This window comes from Ptychodera flava, chromosome 10 (genome assembly GCF_041260155.1).
Source record: "Ptychodera flava strain L36383 chromosome 10, AS_Pfla_20210202, whole genome shotgun sequence".
Lineage (NCBI taxonomy): Eukaryota > Metazoa > Hemichordata > Enteropneusta > Ptychoderidae > Ptychodera > Ptychodera flava.
In genome coordinates, this window is record NC_091937.1 from 40,187,911 (window position 1) to 40,203,842 (window position 15,932).

The 15,932-nt window shown below is 40.6% G+C and overlaps 1 protein-coding gene across 2 annotated transcripts in view; it reads left to right on the top strand.

Moving 5' to 3' along the window:
* The window catches only part of LOC139142777 (protein lin-28 homolog), a 63,302-nt gene that overhangs the window by 2,828 nt on the left and 44,542 nt on the right, over nucleotides 1–15,932 (top strand). The window contains exon 1 of one of the 2 annotated variants that reach the window (XM_070712893.1): nucleotides 9,049–9,165. The exons of the other annotated variant lie outside the window; for it this stretch is intronic. Within the exon in view, the coding sequence (XP_070568994.1) occupies nucleotides 9,084–9,165 (82 nt within the window). The 5' untranslated portion in view covers nucleotides 9,049–9,083. Of the gene's footprint in view, nucleotides 1–9,048; nucleotides 9,166–15,932 lie in introns of those variants that run through there. 2 annotated transcript variants of the gene reach the window in all.

Here is a 15,932-nt window from a genome sequence, read left to right on the forward strand (position 1 = left end):
TGCCTCAAATGGCATCGAAAATATCCGTAGCTATTTTCGGAAACGGGACGAATCAGTGTGTCCGTGAAAACGAGTCGCTGTTTTCTGACTTAATAGTGTGTTGCGAGACAACGAAATAAATGGCAGACGAGAGTGGCTATGTGATACGTGGGTGTCATCTTTATGCAGGGTACCACGAGCTCGTCTCTGTAACGTCTGTCAATCCTAATAGTTGATAATGACTCAAGGTTGTACAGGTTTTGGCGTCGAAACTAGCAGGTCAGTTCTGTATAATGTAATGACTGCAGTTCGCGTTCAGAGCCTGTCCAATGACCGGACGAAGAACCACGTTCAGTGACTGACTGACCGAGCATAAAAGAGTGCGGCCCCGCCATTACACTTTCAAAAAAAATATCACTATAAATCAAAGGAAACGAAGCCCCCACTTGGAATATTAAAGTGTTCTATCGCTTTCACGCTGTTGTGTTTCATTCCCCGAGAATTATTCAATTGTGCAGCCTATCTACGTTTTGTCAAAATTATCCATTTGCCATATGCAGCGTGGGTGTGATGACAGTGAAGCAATTACAGCCAACCAAACACGTGTTACCAATGTCCCATCTACAGACCCTGGGTTTTTATTTCGGTGCTGAGACCGGTGAATCCGTCCAGGGATCGTATATGTCTCGGCCTGTAGTATCCGTTAGCCACTTTCCGGGACCATGGACGGGCATCTAAACACTGAAGTCGTTCCCTTAAGGAACGAGAAGGGATCGATTTCATAGCTAGATAACTGTGTTGCGTTTCGATTAGAAGCTTAATGAGTTAAATTGGCCTTCCTGTCATTTTCTAATCGCCAACCACGAAGTCCTCGGTAGTTCTAGAAACAACATAATTGAAAGCCTTCCCTAAAGGAGCCGCTCTCTGAAGATCAGTTACCCAATATCTTCAATAAGGTTCTCGTACCCTCTCATACCAACTCCTTTGTACCCCCTCAACATCAGATGAATGACCAACGACGCTTCTCTGGAAAGATGTCGTTTTCGATATTATGAGCAAGAAACCATGAACCAACGTCACTACAGAGCTATCCACTATTTCGATAATCTCTCTCTCTCTCTCTCTCTCTCTCTCTCTCTCTCTCTCTCTCTCTCTCTCTCTCTCTCTCTCTCTCTCTCTCTCTCTCTCTCTCTCTCTGTGTCAGTCAATCTGTGAGCCTGTCTTCCTCTTTTTCTCCTGTCTTCCCTCTCTCTTTCTGTCTTTGTCTCTCTCCGTCTCTGATCCACCCCCTCTCTCTCTAAAGAGGAGGAAGAAGATGAGGTGAGAGTGATTATGAGTTGGAAATGATAGAACAAGCTTGTGTTAGAGGCAAAACCAAGCAAAACTGTATTAGCCACCGTCGATCGAACTTTATGAACGGATGAATGATTGTTTGTGAGTAATGCCGTGCTTTGATGGGAGCTTACACTTATAATATAGAAATGAAGTATATGTTTTACTATTGACTCCCCACGAGTACATATAACAGAAATCCCTCTCTCGGGGGGACTCTTTATCCCTGAGAAACTTTGTACCCCCGTGCCTTGGAGAATACCCTCTCCAATTATCATCGTAACATTATCAATATTTCTCGTCTGTATTATCGGGGTTTCTGGGAAGCCTGTCTGAGTGCATATGTCAAACCAAGTTTACAACTTTGTCGGGAGTTTTGTCTGTATTGGCCACGTCACCATGGTCCTGTGTATTATACCGATTTCTCCATGTTCACATGTAGCGTGTACAATGTAATTGGTTTGACAGACCCGTACACTTGGCTTATCAACCCAGTCAGCTAAATTCATCTTTTCATTAATTCTGGCTGTAAATTGTCAACTTGAGATTATATTTAAAATAATTGTCCATTTTGTCGGACAAGGAGCTGTGTTTCACTTGATACCAATGTTTTCCAATGAGTTCCGATGATAACAGCTAATACAAATATGTATATTAGCGACGCATTGTGTAAAATTAGACAGTGATTTTGTAGGTGGGGGTCTGGGATTGAATCCATAGTAGAACGGTGGCTTTACGCTATGGAGAGGTCCGCCTTTCGTTGCCTGCGGACATTCCCCGATAAAAGCACTGGTCCATATCCATCGAGACCATTGCGCACAAGCTGAAAGCACTGTAGTACCGGAGACCAAAATGATTTTCCGTGTCGCATGTTTTGCAGCGCCAAGAGTAATTGTTCAAAGCGGACGAGTTTTGTATGATTGTTGTGTCATGTACGCATTGCGTTTCTGTCGGCCTGGTGTCGTTCCGTCGATCATTTGTGGCGGGGCAAGGCTGCTAATTGTGACGACAAGTTGCCGAACGCTGGCAAGTTTTGACTGCCGTGCGACAAAAAGAAAAGAAATCACACAAAGGAAATCGAAATAAGAGATGTAAATTTCAGTCAAATTTCCCCAACAAAATGTTTTCGACGAGGATTCATTTATTCCTGATCCATCGCATTATTGGTCTGCTTTCAATGGTCTAATTACCAAATATCAACGACGTTATCAGACCCCTTATGATTGGTCGTTACCATGCCGCCAATATCGGACAAGTTCGGACGGAAGACCGTTATTTAGAACTCAACGTGAAAATGAACTCCAATTTTTTCACGGATCTCTTTTCCATTTCACGATATCCACTGAGACTTAAAATTGATGAAAAAGTGGGCATTTGTTATCAGAAAGACTGGAGGACAAGAAAAACACCTGACCAATAACTGTTGTATGGTGTCATTTTTGGCGCGATGGTTTCTAAAAAGTGGCAGCCTTAGTTGCAACTGCTGTCGTCTGGCGACCTGTTACATTTCCACTGATTGTTGGTTTTGTTAACGTCTCCACACTTGCTGTCGGTTGATTTATTAGAGTACAGCTGTGGATATTAAACATAGGCTCAACTCTATACCAAATATTACAATCGAGAAAATGACGATAATAAACATGATTTTAGCATCGCACTTTGAAAACCATGATGGACAGCCAAGCAGTGTGTCGTATTAGCATAAACCGGCGTTTCATTTTAATATTATATCTGCGCTTTTCTTCCGCGCAACAAGCCCATTGTGTTCACAATCTTAAACACATTCGCTATAAATATGTGAATTTCTGGTGATTTTTGTATCCCTGGCGTTTTCCAGCTAGGCTTCTCGAAGAAATCGCAATATGTCATGTATTTTTGCGCAAGTTGGCCAAAACTGCCGTTATTTATTTTGAAAACAAAATTGGTACGATTCTTAACATCTCGAAGAATACAGAAAACCTGAAAGATGAAATATTTATGTCCATGGTAACAGGTTAAATTGAAGCAAAAACATCGGAAGAATCAGAATAATATCTTGGTGAATACAATAAAGAGATGGAATGTTAGGTCGAATTTGGTAAGATGTATCTTTGATTGGGTAAAAAGACGAAGTTTCAAGTCAATAAATGAACATCGATGATATTAATATACGGTAGCCTGCTAATTTAAGTTGTCCTTTTCAACTGAAACAGAGATGTTGGGGAAGCGGTTCCGAGTGACACTCCGATAATGCCCAGCTATGAAAAGCGAGATAACGGAATACAAAGGCTACATAAAGGAGATAGAGACAGCGAGAAATAATAATATTAAGGAATCCAGCCCTGATAGACTCATTAGACGAAGCTTTTGTGTATACATGCAACTAATCTTTCGTGTTACATAGATTGGAGAATGCCTTTACCATAGAATATGAAATTGTTAGTGTTATAAATTCAAGAACCACGACTTTTGTTTCATTGTCTTTCCAAGAGGGAATACACTTGCCTCCAATTGTATATTTATAGTAGGGCTTTGTTCTCGGTCGCAAAGTGGGGGCTGCGATAAAATTAAAAGAAAATGTTAATAACGAGTGGTGACCAAGGCTGCAGTTTTCGAGGATATGTCTTTGTGAAATGAAGCGAAGCGAGGCGAGGCGAGGCGAGGCGAGGGGAGGGAGACGGTTGGGTTTCGAGATGTCGTGGCGATGAATGGGTGTCCGAGCGGAGCTGGTGTGTGCTTAACCAATAGGAGGACAAATCGCTCGATATACACTATATTCTGCATGAAAAGCATTGCTTATATTAATTGCTCGCATTACTACTTTGTCCCGTACAATACCAGGCCATTCAGCACAATAAGACAAGTCATTTCCCCTAGTATGACTCAAAGATGCTATTTTGGTAATAGGTATGGGGAAGAATCGACACCCACATCTGCCAGTTCCTCGTCCTGATCAGGAAGACGACAGTCTTTTGGAAAGAACTTCAATATCTGCAACTTTAGGATTACAAGAAATCTAAACAACTAAAACGCCATGTCATTAAATCACCAATGGTTTTTAAAACGAAAGGAACAAAGAAATCAAAAACAGAATTGAGAAAACTTTCCTTTAATATAGATTGTATTTCTCAAGGGGATAAGCAGTTCAGGTCTAGGGCTCAGTGTGTACATCTATGCAATAGCTGGCAACTTATCCCAAGCATCTGTCGTGGATTTGTTAGTCTACGCGATGCGCGACGTTTCGCCGTCAACTGTCCACAGCGGTGTTGCAATACAGCCGGGCACAAACCACAGATTTTTGATAATTACTTTTTTCATGCCTAATCATTACATGCAAAAAGGTTTCACAAACTCCAACTCATTTTTGCGTAGGTGGCTACCATACAAAGTAGGCCCGACCTCAGTAAGTTCGCATTAAAACTGATATTGTACAAGCTAGGCGGTCGGCACCTGCCGCACATGGAGATTTTCAAAAATAAAATGCTTCTTTAGTTTTATTTGGACCCCTTAATTATAGAAAAAATCAGTCGGATTCAATCGAGCCAAAAATCGTCGTCTGCTACTTCATTTTTTTCATACCGCATTAAAACTCAAAACTTGTTGGCAGAACTTTTCGTAAAGCACACAAACTTTTTCGCAACTTTTTTCTCTGTAAAACAGGCTAAATTTGGCGGATAAAGTGGACAAAATCGACAAAACAAGGAAGAAAAATACGGACCTAAAATTTACAGCAGATAAAAGTGAATGTAAGGGACAAAGAGTAAGTTAAAGGGGCTCAGCTGTTGAAAGCGATCTCGCTGTTAACGCGTTTAGCTGCGGTTCGAGACACCCACGTTTCGACCACAGTGATTGCATATTGGGTAAGCACGTGCGCCCGACTTGGCTGCGTGGGATCGCAACTCTTTACTCTATAATTTTAGCAGAATTTTTCCCGTTTTAGTAATCCCTATCTTTGATTTCACACCAGAGGGTGGCCAAATTTTCCGATCACCCCAAATTTATGTTTCCTTCCCAGAAAAATATCCGGAAGATTTGGACAAACTTCGGGACATCTCTGCAACCTTATCAAAAAATCTGGAGCAAGCCTGACAGAAAAATTCATATTTTAAAATAGAAAAAGATAAAAGTATGGTTATTATTCGTTAATAGTAAACATGCTGACGTTTTCTGCAATAATCTTAGTAAATTTCCAGCTCCTACTAATTCGGGTGAAATCACGTGACTTCATTAATTCGTTAACGGCAGTATGAGATGGAAAAGTGGTTGGCTGGGGTTGACAACAATGCTTTTATGCAATAATAGAGAAGAATTCACCACATTTGGCAAACCCTCTGATAAACCTCGTCTGGATGCTATGGCGACTATCCGACACGGCAGAGCTACTCGCGGTACTCAAAAACCATTCTTTCGGAAAATTTTACCCGTATTGCCAGGAATGATGGAATCAGATAAAAGGGTTCGGTAGTGTAATAACGGTTTTTAATTGTTTATTAGTGCTTATGCCCTGCGTGTCGCGCGCAATGTACGGAAGATTGTTGGCGTTGGGCTCGGTAGCAGGCACTCCATCAGTCCGTCCGGATCTTTTAATTTGGACCCAATTTTTCACTAATTTCGAATGTAAAGATACGTCCTGTGTGCCTTTAGGGAAAATACACTATATTTTCCGTTCAAATATTTAACAAAACGACAGGGTGCAGGCGAATTTATGAAAAATAAATACGCAAGAGAAAGTGAATATTTTGTTGTTGAGCATAAACGTGCAAAACCATGTGTTCAGTATTTGAAGTCTGCGTCGGTGATTATGAGAGTAAACATCGAATTCGCTTCCAAATGCTTTCAATATTAAGCCAAGGTCATAAAACTAGTCTGAAATGAATATTTCCCATTTTAGTAAGTTATCTGTTTACAATGGAGACAAAAGAATACGTATCGCTTGATGTGGCTGCGTCTCTAGTTACGGCCGACGATGTGTACGAGGGATCTTGTCTCGTCAAACTATCTTGTGTCGACTGTATTACCGATCGCTATACGAGATGCACCGTCAATGCAATAACAATTAAACTGTGTAGGCAGGCATTGCGTCTTCTGTGTGGAGTTTTCGCGATCCGTTCCGTTAATAGTACGGCAAACTTATGCAACAATGTAAAACAATGGGTGTGTACACCCAGGACGTGCGCTGGCTAATGGATTTTTAATACACAAACTTGTCGCAACTGCTCGCCGTAGGTCGGGACAGCTCGCTGCTCAGGGATACCCTACCGTATCTTATTATTACCGTTCGAGACGCTTTATGTTTTACGCTGTACGATACCGTCGTCGCTCATTGCCCTCAACGTCGCTCCGTCATGTGACCCCACATGACCCCAATAAGGATCGGCAAGACCGTACTCAAGCTTGCAGTCTTCATGTTGGTGTGATGAACACGCAACTTGTAATTAGTACTACCTGGTATTTCCGGAGCGCTAACATTTTAAAGCTGACCGGCAAAGTTAGCTATTCACGGTATTAACCGCGCACTGATGACAAATTTGTTGAAAAATGTGTACATTAAAATGATAATAATGCTGGATATTTCTTACATGGTGTTTTATACGGGAATTTGACCTCGGTGCGAGAACATGGGAAGGTAAGGCAGTGTACATGTGTCAATTGCCTGTTCGCTTGACGACCAACGGTAGCTGTGGCGATGTGCATCACAGTTGTTGCTGGGAAAATCCCATCACTGTCGTATGTTTGGTTTGTTTGACGTGCTGTCAGCGGCACTCGTCCGCGCTGCATGTTCCTATCACAAACAATATCGGTGTCGCAGTCAGTTTTGTTGGTGTGTTCTGTCGTTATTTTTGACTTATATGCAGGGTTCCCGTCGTGTTGGCAGGTTCGTTTATAGCGCACAGTTGGTGTCTACATTCTCGGGCATCTGTGCGAGTGCTCAGCGTCGACGCGGAGTCTTACCGACCAGAACGACGCCGTCGCCGCGTACAAGTCGCTCGTTGCGGGAATCTAAAAGCGCCTTCCGTTGATGTTGATCAATTCCCGTGATACGCTGATCTATAGGACCGGTGTCGATATGTTGTCTCCGTACCACTACTTGGTGTGGTTCTTTTAAGATTTAATGATATCAATTCAAAAATACTACAGCCATGGACTGATGGCCAATTTCGGCCACGAACGCTTTGCCAAATCTTCATCACAAAACAAGGGGAATTATGAAACCCTGACTTCAGTGATGGCCACAGATGGCTTGTTAAGGTGGTGTTGCGACCGTCTCATAGGTGCGCTGCGCGAGTGCTAATCAAGACGGGAAATGAAATAGTAACTCTGAACTCAATTTCTGGTCATTATTCGTAACTTTGGCACTTGGAGGACAACCAGTTCTGCTGTGATTGTAATTTTTTCGTGGTCAAGTCGAAATTGGTGTATCTCGAAACGACTTGGATGGAGGTGTAACGCAGAGAACGCAGTTTCTCACTGTGTCTGTAGAAGATCGGAGGTACACATGTCATCATGCTTATTATGACAGTTTTATTTTGGAGTTGTTTTTAGCGTTCCAGGCATCGGACTGTTGCCTTAAGATCGAAGCATTTGACTGTACGTGGCCTTTCGATCGGCTTGTACGAGACCGACATTTGCGACAACTGCAAAGTGAAGCATAGGGACCCATAGACCAATGTTTAACACCGGCGGGCCTTGCAGAGTTTGAACACACCCTAGGTTTACTCTCACTCCTTCTGTTTTATTTGAGAAAATTTTAATACGTAATTGGTTTGCCTTGAGGGGGAGAGTCAGAAAGCGAAAACATGGCCGGGATGGTTGCTAGGTAGGGTTGCTAAGACAGGTTGGGGTTTTCATTGAACCATGTACTGTGTGTAATAGGATTGGTTTCAAGATAAAAATGATACAGTCCAACTTGACAGTGACAGTTCCATCAGTTCATGCCAACTGTGGAAATTTTCATATTTTATAGATTTTTCACACATAAAAAAAATGATGAAACGGAACATGCCACAAACAATGGCTCAACTTTTATTGTTATGTTATGTTTAGTGGATGTGTGGTGCGGTGATTTTTCATTCATTGTCTTTTTGTATGGGCAAGTCCCAGCAACAACAATAGGGATGTAATAATCTATGCGAGTTGCGGTAACCATAGCCAGTCAGTGGGGTAACATATGCAGCGATTGTGTCAATATTCCACAGACATAGTATAGAGCTCACCAAGCCATGGTTATCTGCAAATCTAAAAAGAACATTAATAAAAACCCCAGCATAATACTCGATTATTGGCGCTTTGCGAATAAAGCGATAGAACGAGCCATGAGCTCACCGCATAGACATCACCGCCAGTTTGTGTAAGTTCAAGGGTGCAGATCTCATTTGTGGGCGAACGGAGATTCCAAACACGCAGACCCGTTGTTTTTGATGGTGCATGTTGTTGTTTTTTTTTGATATGGAAGAGCCGCAAATCTGCAAGAACAGTTCTCTTGCAGTTGGTCATCCTTGCCAACGACACCAAAATATCATGGAAACGGGTAGTGCAGTACAGCGGTGTCTATGGAATCCCCGTAGTCGGGCGAAAACTAGGCAAATAATTCTCGGACGAGGCTAGAAAGTTACGCCTTAGAGGCAATCCTCGTACCAGAGAGTTGGAATCCGATTTGACAAATTTGATTGGAAAATGATACAAAATGATAGATATACAAATGATATCATCTTCATCCGGGCGAGGCTAGCAATCTTTAAAAGCGTCCTCGATCTCAGGGCAGTTTTCTAGAGTCGGACGAAGCAGCCAGCAGTATGAAAGACCCAAGAATTGTGAGTCACACGAAACGACATAGTGAAATCACCATTATGGACAAAGAGAAATTGCTCTTCTTGGGTGAGTTTACCTTATTCATATTCATTTGGAATTTTCGAGTCTACTAGTGGAATCCGTGTTCCATAAACGCGCGGCTTAATTCAAAATTAGCGTATGGACACTTCGCCCGATCTGTCAAAAACAAAGCGATAACACCCGCGTCTTTTGTGAATCCGTACACGCAGATACTTTATCCCTATGAAATTATATAATTAATATTTTCGGCCAATTTCACATATATCTCTCTGTCATGGACGCTATTTGTTTTCCGATTTCGGGAAAGCCGAATGGACGACACGAGGAGCGATTTAATTATATTCCATCGCCATCGTTGTTTGTTTTGATGGGTCTTTGGTGATGGATTTTCTTGACATTACGCGATGCTACACATTTTCAGCGAACAGTGTATATCTTCAAGCGGTACTTCATAAATTTCACCTCGCTACGAAAGACGTATCCCTACCTGGAAAATTCTACAAATCATTGGACATGAAGATAAATTCAGACAAATTGTAGATTTTTGTGATTTATTTTCCGACGGATGTAGATTAGAATAGGAAATATGATCATCGAGATTCAATGCTATTAATAAAAGACTATAAATAACACTTGATTCGCCAGAAGACAGGAAATATATCCATTTTTCAGATTTGTAAGATCTCAAAAACTGACGGCTGTGTTAAGGCTTTCGACAACTGCGTGTTTAGTTTAGTAATCACAACACCATATTGTGCTGGTAAATTTTATGTTCTGAAACGGCAGCATTGTCACCATTAAATATTATAAATATCATCAACATAATCACCGTGTTCGGATTCTGTGCAATTCATAAAATGAATTTTGAAAATGGCCGTCTGTTTCTCAATTCGCCTCTCTGTGCCCTCTCTCTACTTTCGAAGTCGCCGAAATCGAATGAAATTTTGAGATCCAATAAAGATGCTTTCTCCCAATTTGGCCAAAAGCTGTTGTTTTTGTCGCATTTTCGATACTTTGATGTCTGTTTAATTGGCATTGGTTTTTGAAGCGCTCGAAATGTGACACCATCAGCATATGCTATGGTTTTCTTATCTTCACCACCGCCTGCAACTCTTGGCCACATCACCCTTGTTCAAGTAAAATTCCCCGATATAAACGACTTGTGCCAAGTTCTCGTCTGTTTGATGACAAGTTTACACAGCAAATAGAGACAGATTAAGGTCGAAAAGGAGGCCGCTAGATTTGCATTCCTCCGAGCGACCACTTTTACATGTTTACAAACGTCAAATTTCCATCTGTAAGACTGCCAACGGTGCTTGTGTATAGAGAATGCATAAAATATTGTGTGGTGGGGCTTCGTTCTCAGATTTGATGTATGGCCGATCCTGAACTCTATTTAGTTTATTTAAATTGAGCAGCGTGTTCACAAAACGACGGATTTCGTTATTCAGTTCGATTGCCAAAATGAGCGAGCACTACCCTGACACACTGGTTTGCGGGTAGGCGGATCGGTCTAGCGCCCAACTTTCACTACAAAACTGTGAGCGACTAATTTATATGGCCATACCCTACATTATAAGAAAAACACACAAAGGCATTCTGCTTATTATCCAGAAACCACTGAATCTGGAAGCTGGGATTTGATTTGTTTTAAAGCATACTATACACTGGCATACTGCCTGGAGGGCTAACGCAGTGATTATCCGCAAACTGCCCACTACATGCAGGCTAGTCGCCCGATGCCTCAGAGCAGCGGCTGTCATCTCAGCCGCAATTGTTGTCTCCAACTTTTAATATACTACCACTTAACTTGGTTCGATTGTTCGTAAATCCTCAACTACAATCATGCCTTGGAATCATTTGGTTCCCTGTTTGTTATTGGTTAGAATTTTCTGGCTTAATGATCGGATATTCCTCTGGGTCATGGTTACAGCCTGCTCTGCCAATCAATACAGGGAAAGGTTACCCTTGCCATTTCACTATCATCCCGCTAGGTGGCGCCCTTTCGGAAGGCGGAATCAGTTGACTGGAGTTTAATTAAAAGACCCCATTAGTGTAAATCACCGGGGGACGTGACATGAATTATAATTGATAAAGTAAAGACTTTCAAATGTCATTCAACATTTTTGTGCCTTTGACTCAAACAGAGAATAGGTAACGAAGGTAACAATTTCAAATATTTGACCATTTTATATAAAGTGTATAATAACCCTAACAACAGAGGAAACAGCGCATTCACATAATGTCTCCTGTGCAAAAATTGTTAACCTCTGTGACTCGGTTCTATATTATAGTCATAATATGTTTATTGTGTTAAGAATTCAACATATACTATTTTTCTTCATATTGACTGTTCTGTAATTAGAACGAAATTCCAACAAGGCTTCGGCTGTTGCGATCGAAGTCACGTCGTACAAGAAAGCTGACAAGTTTGAGCATATAGCCAAAATTGTGATCAGCCCGGAATGTTCTTCTTCAGACGTCGTTGTGAGAACTACCGTACCTTGACTGCTGTGGTTTTGAATATGCAAGGTTTTAGATCTTGCATACACTTCACCCGCGACATACGGCAACAAATTAACTATCCAGAAACCAATACCACCGGACTTCATATCTTCACATTGCATATGTCAGCATAATAATCTCATTTGATGTTACAGTTTTTAGAGTTATTTTCTTTACAAAACAAGACTTACTATCGCGCAAACAAACAAACATGCAACAAAACACACAAACGATGTAAATAGAAAGCAACATACAGACGTTCCTCTCTAGAAAGCGGCATTAGGACAAATTTGCACACCATAACTTGAGCCAATTATCCTGCCTGGTCATTATGAAGAAAGAGGTTTTTGGGTACTGAAGCGAAGCGATCCACCATAAAAAATGATCTCATATAGCGGGAAAAAGAAAGAAAAGACTCGCCATATATGATAACATTCTCACCTCAGACACCAAATGTTACAGTTTCAGGTTTATTAACCGTTGTGACCTAAATGCGACTTTTCACTAGCATGCAGTCACGTGACAGCTCCAAGATATGAACCTTTAGTACAGATTTTAGCGACGATTTCTTCTATTCTAATAATTCTTCTCACTTTCAATCTTTGTTTCTTTATGAGATACATATTTGTAAAATCAAACGCCTTGAAACTTGGTCACAGTTCAAACTTCAATCCACAAACATTTCAGAGAACTATTTCTTAGTTTTGATGTATTTTTGTCCAGGAAATTTTGAACGGGAAACGTTTCTATGAGTATGGCGATTTCAAGCGCGCGATATGACTAGCAAGGAATACTATCAATTTGTAATATTTGTAGACTGTTTCGACAATACTCGGCTGCCGAAATGTGTAATATGGTATTTTAGTCGAGACGTGGTGATGAAATTAAGCAGCATGTTATTCATGACGCAATAGTTAACATCCCTTTATAATGGGGATAGAAAGACTAGCATTATATGTTCAATGTATTCTAATTGCACTACAATTACCGTCCAACGCTTCACTGGAAACTGGAGCATACGGACTTCCAACCATTTCGCAAGCTGCACTTGACTGTTTCAGGTATTGTTGAAATGTAATTGTAGACAATCCATCCATGACCAATTAATGACGTCACGAAAAGCTGATCAGCGGCGATCAATAGTGACCCCATCACGTGATGGAACATCGCGACTGAGTCTATCTGTCTCATCGTTCGCGGTGCTTTGCTTTTCTATTGAGTAAAATAGACTTTGTAAAGTTGGAAATGTCTTCAGTTCTGGATGATATTTTTTCAAATTGCGGGAAAATAAAAAGCAACACCAGTGTTAACGTTAGGAACGTAAAAAAAAGAGAAAAATGTTGAGTTTTCACCTCAATCGTCCATCCATTAATCCCAACGTATTTTTCGGTGAAGATGTTGGGACGGATTTACCACTAAGTTATCATAGAAAGAATTATTGTCATTGATTTAACATCACAGTGTCTCGTTTGATTTTGGACAGGGACGATGAACATTTTCTTGATTTATTTTTATTATACATGTAAAAATTGACGTTTTTGTGTTTGTGTTTTGACCCGTGAGTTCAGGAGTTTGTATCGCATATATGCCATGGAATATCTTGCCAGTGCAGTTTCGTGTGACTGGTTCTCACTGGTTGTATTTTGAAAGAGACTCATAAGACGGTACCCCGACATGCTCCGAGGGAACGAAACAGTCGTGACCTTAACCTTACATGACAACACCAGTTGAAGTCTACTCCGCTACATCGACTGATGTTTATCTCGCACGCAAGCACACAATGAGATCGCTCTCTCCCACTAGTAAGCTTACGCCTGAATTACCATGATGCAACACTTTGCATAAAAACGTAAACGGAAAACAATTTTCATGTAGTTCAGAAAATGAAAAGATTTTTTTTCATATTACATTCAATTAAATTTTATATTGATGTGTTGTTTTGTCTCTATATAGACGTACTTTTCACGCCAAGCATCATTGTCTACACTAAATTTTATTACATCTCAAAGACTCGACGTGTCTTAGAAACCTTAGACGAACACATTTTTTAAATCCATCTTTTGTCACCGGAGACAGTAGTTATCTTTCATACCGAGGTTTTGAAACGCTCCGACGAGCATCAAGATGAAATTTTATTCGCGTACTTTCTGTCATAACCGCGATGAATTTTTAGATTCATTGTTCTTACTCCAGTGAGCTCCTCGACTTCTGAGGAAAAGCAATCAATCATCTTTTTTTTTGTCGGCAATCGTGTCAGCGATCAGGCAGCGCGTTTAAATCATGCTAATTTCAATGATAATTTACATTAATCTTACTGCGACATGAAAAAAATGAACATCATTTTTGTGAAATTGAAACAATAACAAATAATCAATTTACAATATCGTAGCTTCAGGTAAAATGTAATTATCCTTGAGATTATGAACAGGTATGCGACAAAAGATAAAAAACTCGTAAAGCTGCGAAGTAAATGGACTGATATCTCACAGATGTTTGCAGATGATTAAGGTTTCACACCATGTTATCAATCCAACATACACGTAGGAAACATGATTTTTTAAACGAGAATGACGATACGATCGATTTTGTCACCCTCTGTGACGTCATTTAGTCAGAATTCAGCAAAAACTCGGATCGATTGATTCATTCTCCGTGAAATTGGATTTACGAACTTCTTCGATCTAATTTTGTCTCTTCAAATGCTAGACCCGCGTTCTTCTCCCCCCGCCCAACTCCATCCGCTATGGCCTATATTACCCAAGAAGGGATGCCCAGTAGGCTAATAAATGCAAATGTAGATGTACGACTCTGTCTTGTTTATCTTGTCAGTATTATAATAACATTATTTATTGATCCGGCAGGTGACATTATATTATTGCCTGCAACAGTTTACAATGCAAGGTCGGTGATGTGTAAAATACGTCACGTTAGACGCAATCTTATCGTGAATTCTACCTACTCAATACACAGATCAAATTTTGTCACGTGAGTGCTGGTACTCTTTTTGATTGGTTGAGATTATTTTGTGTATGTTGACACACGCATTGATATTTTGGAAATGAAAAATATGGCGGAAAGGAAGTAATCGACCGTACTTGCATTTATCGGCCATTTTGTAATTCAATCATAATTCTCAAACTGTCGTTTATAAATCAGAATATTGCACTTGGTCAATGCATACCGAACAAGATTCATTTGCAGCAGTATTTGGAACGAGGCTGGGACAACACAGAGTTCATGGGCATTGTGACGAGAACGAGGATGGGAGGACATGATGCGACACATGCTAATAACAAATGGCCTGTGATCTGTGCCGATGCTGACGTCATTGACAAGTAGAATACTGGTTGGACAATTTTTGCAATTACTCTAGTCCCAGGACTTAATCACTGACTTTGAAAATTTATGATATAAATTACGTTTACAAAATAAAGCGTCACTTGACAGGGGAAACTGTCGTTCGACTGCTAAAGTAAAATCTTGTCAACACCATAAATATTGTATAAATGCATCTTTTTGTCTTTCTATCTTTTCTGCCGACGTCACACATCTGTCTGATATATTTATGGCGGGAAGACAATGATGGTTTGACACTTTTCACCGGCTATATTTTCTGACAGAATACCTTGCTGTTTCCTGGGCGATTGAAAAATTGTCGATCATCCCGTCTAGCGATGATGTGATCCCCAAGCCAGCTCACTAAGTGAAAAACAGTTCACTGTTTGATAAATTTTACAACAGTTTCTCTGCTTTCACTATCGTTTCGATTTCGCCGGTGTTTTCTTTTAACCACTTAAAACTGTAACTTGTGGTACATTTTTCATGGTTTTTGTCTCTGTTTGTGAAATACACTCCATCGTTCTAGTCCTAGGATCATGTAGAAATACGCAGTGTTCGGCATATTCTGTGTATGGTTTATGTTCAATAACACTGCGGGAACAGTATTCTGACCGTACAAGATCCCCTTGCCACGATGACATGGCTTACCAGGGCTCGAAATTAACTTTATACCTTGGTAGTCCACTTGGGCTACCATTGTCTGAAGTTGGTAGCCCAGTGACAATGGCTGGTAGTCCATGATTATTTTGTTTTAGGGATACTGTTCTCGTCCCAATATAAACCCCCGGTTCAGCAACACAAAACAGAAGTAAAACTAGGGGCTTCTACTCGAGAAACCCCATGTTATGTGTCACGAACGCTTAATTTATGCTTATTTTGTACATTTGTAACACGTTCTATCACTTTCTAAATCGGCTTATACATCCAAAGAAATTGTAACTTGAGTAAAGAAAAACAGAAAAAATATT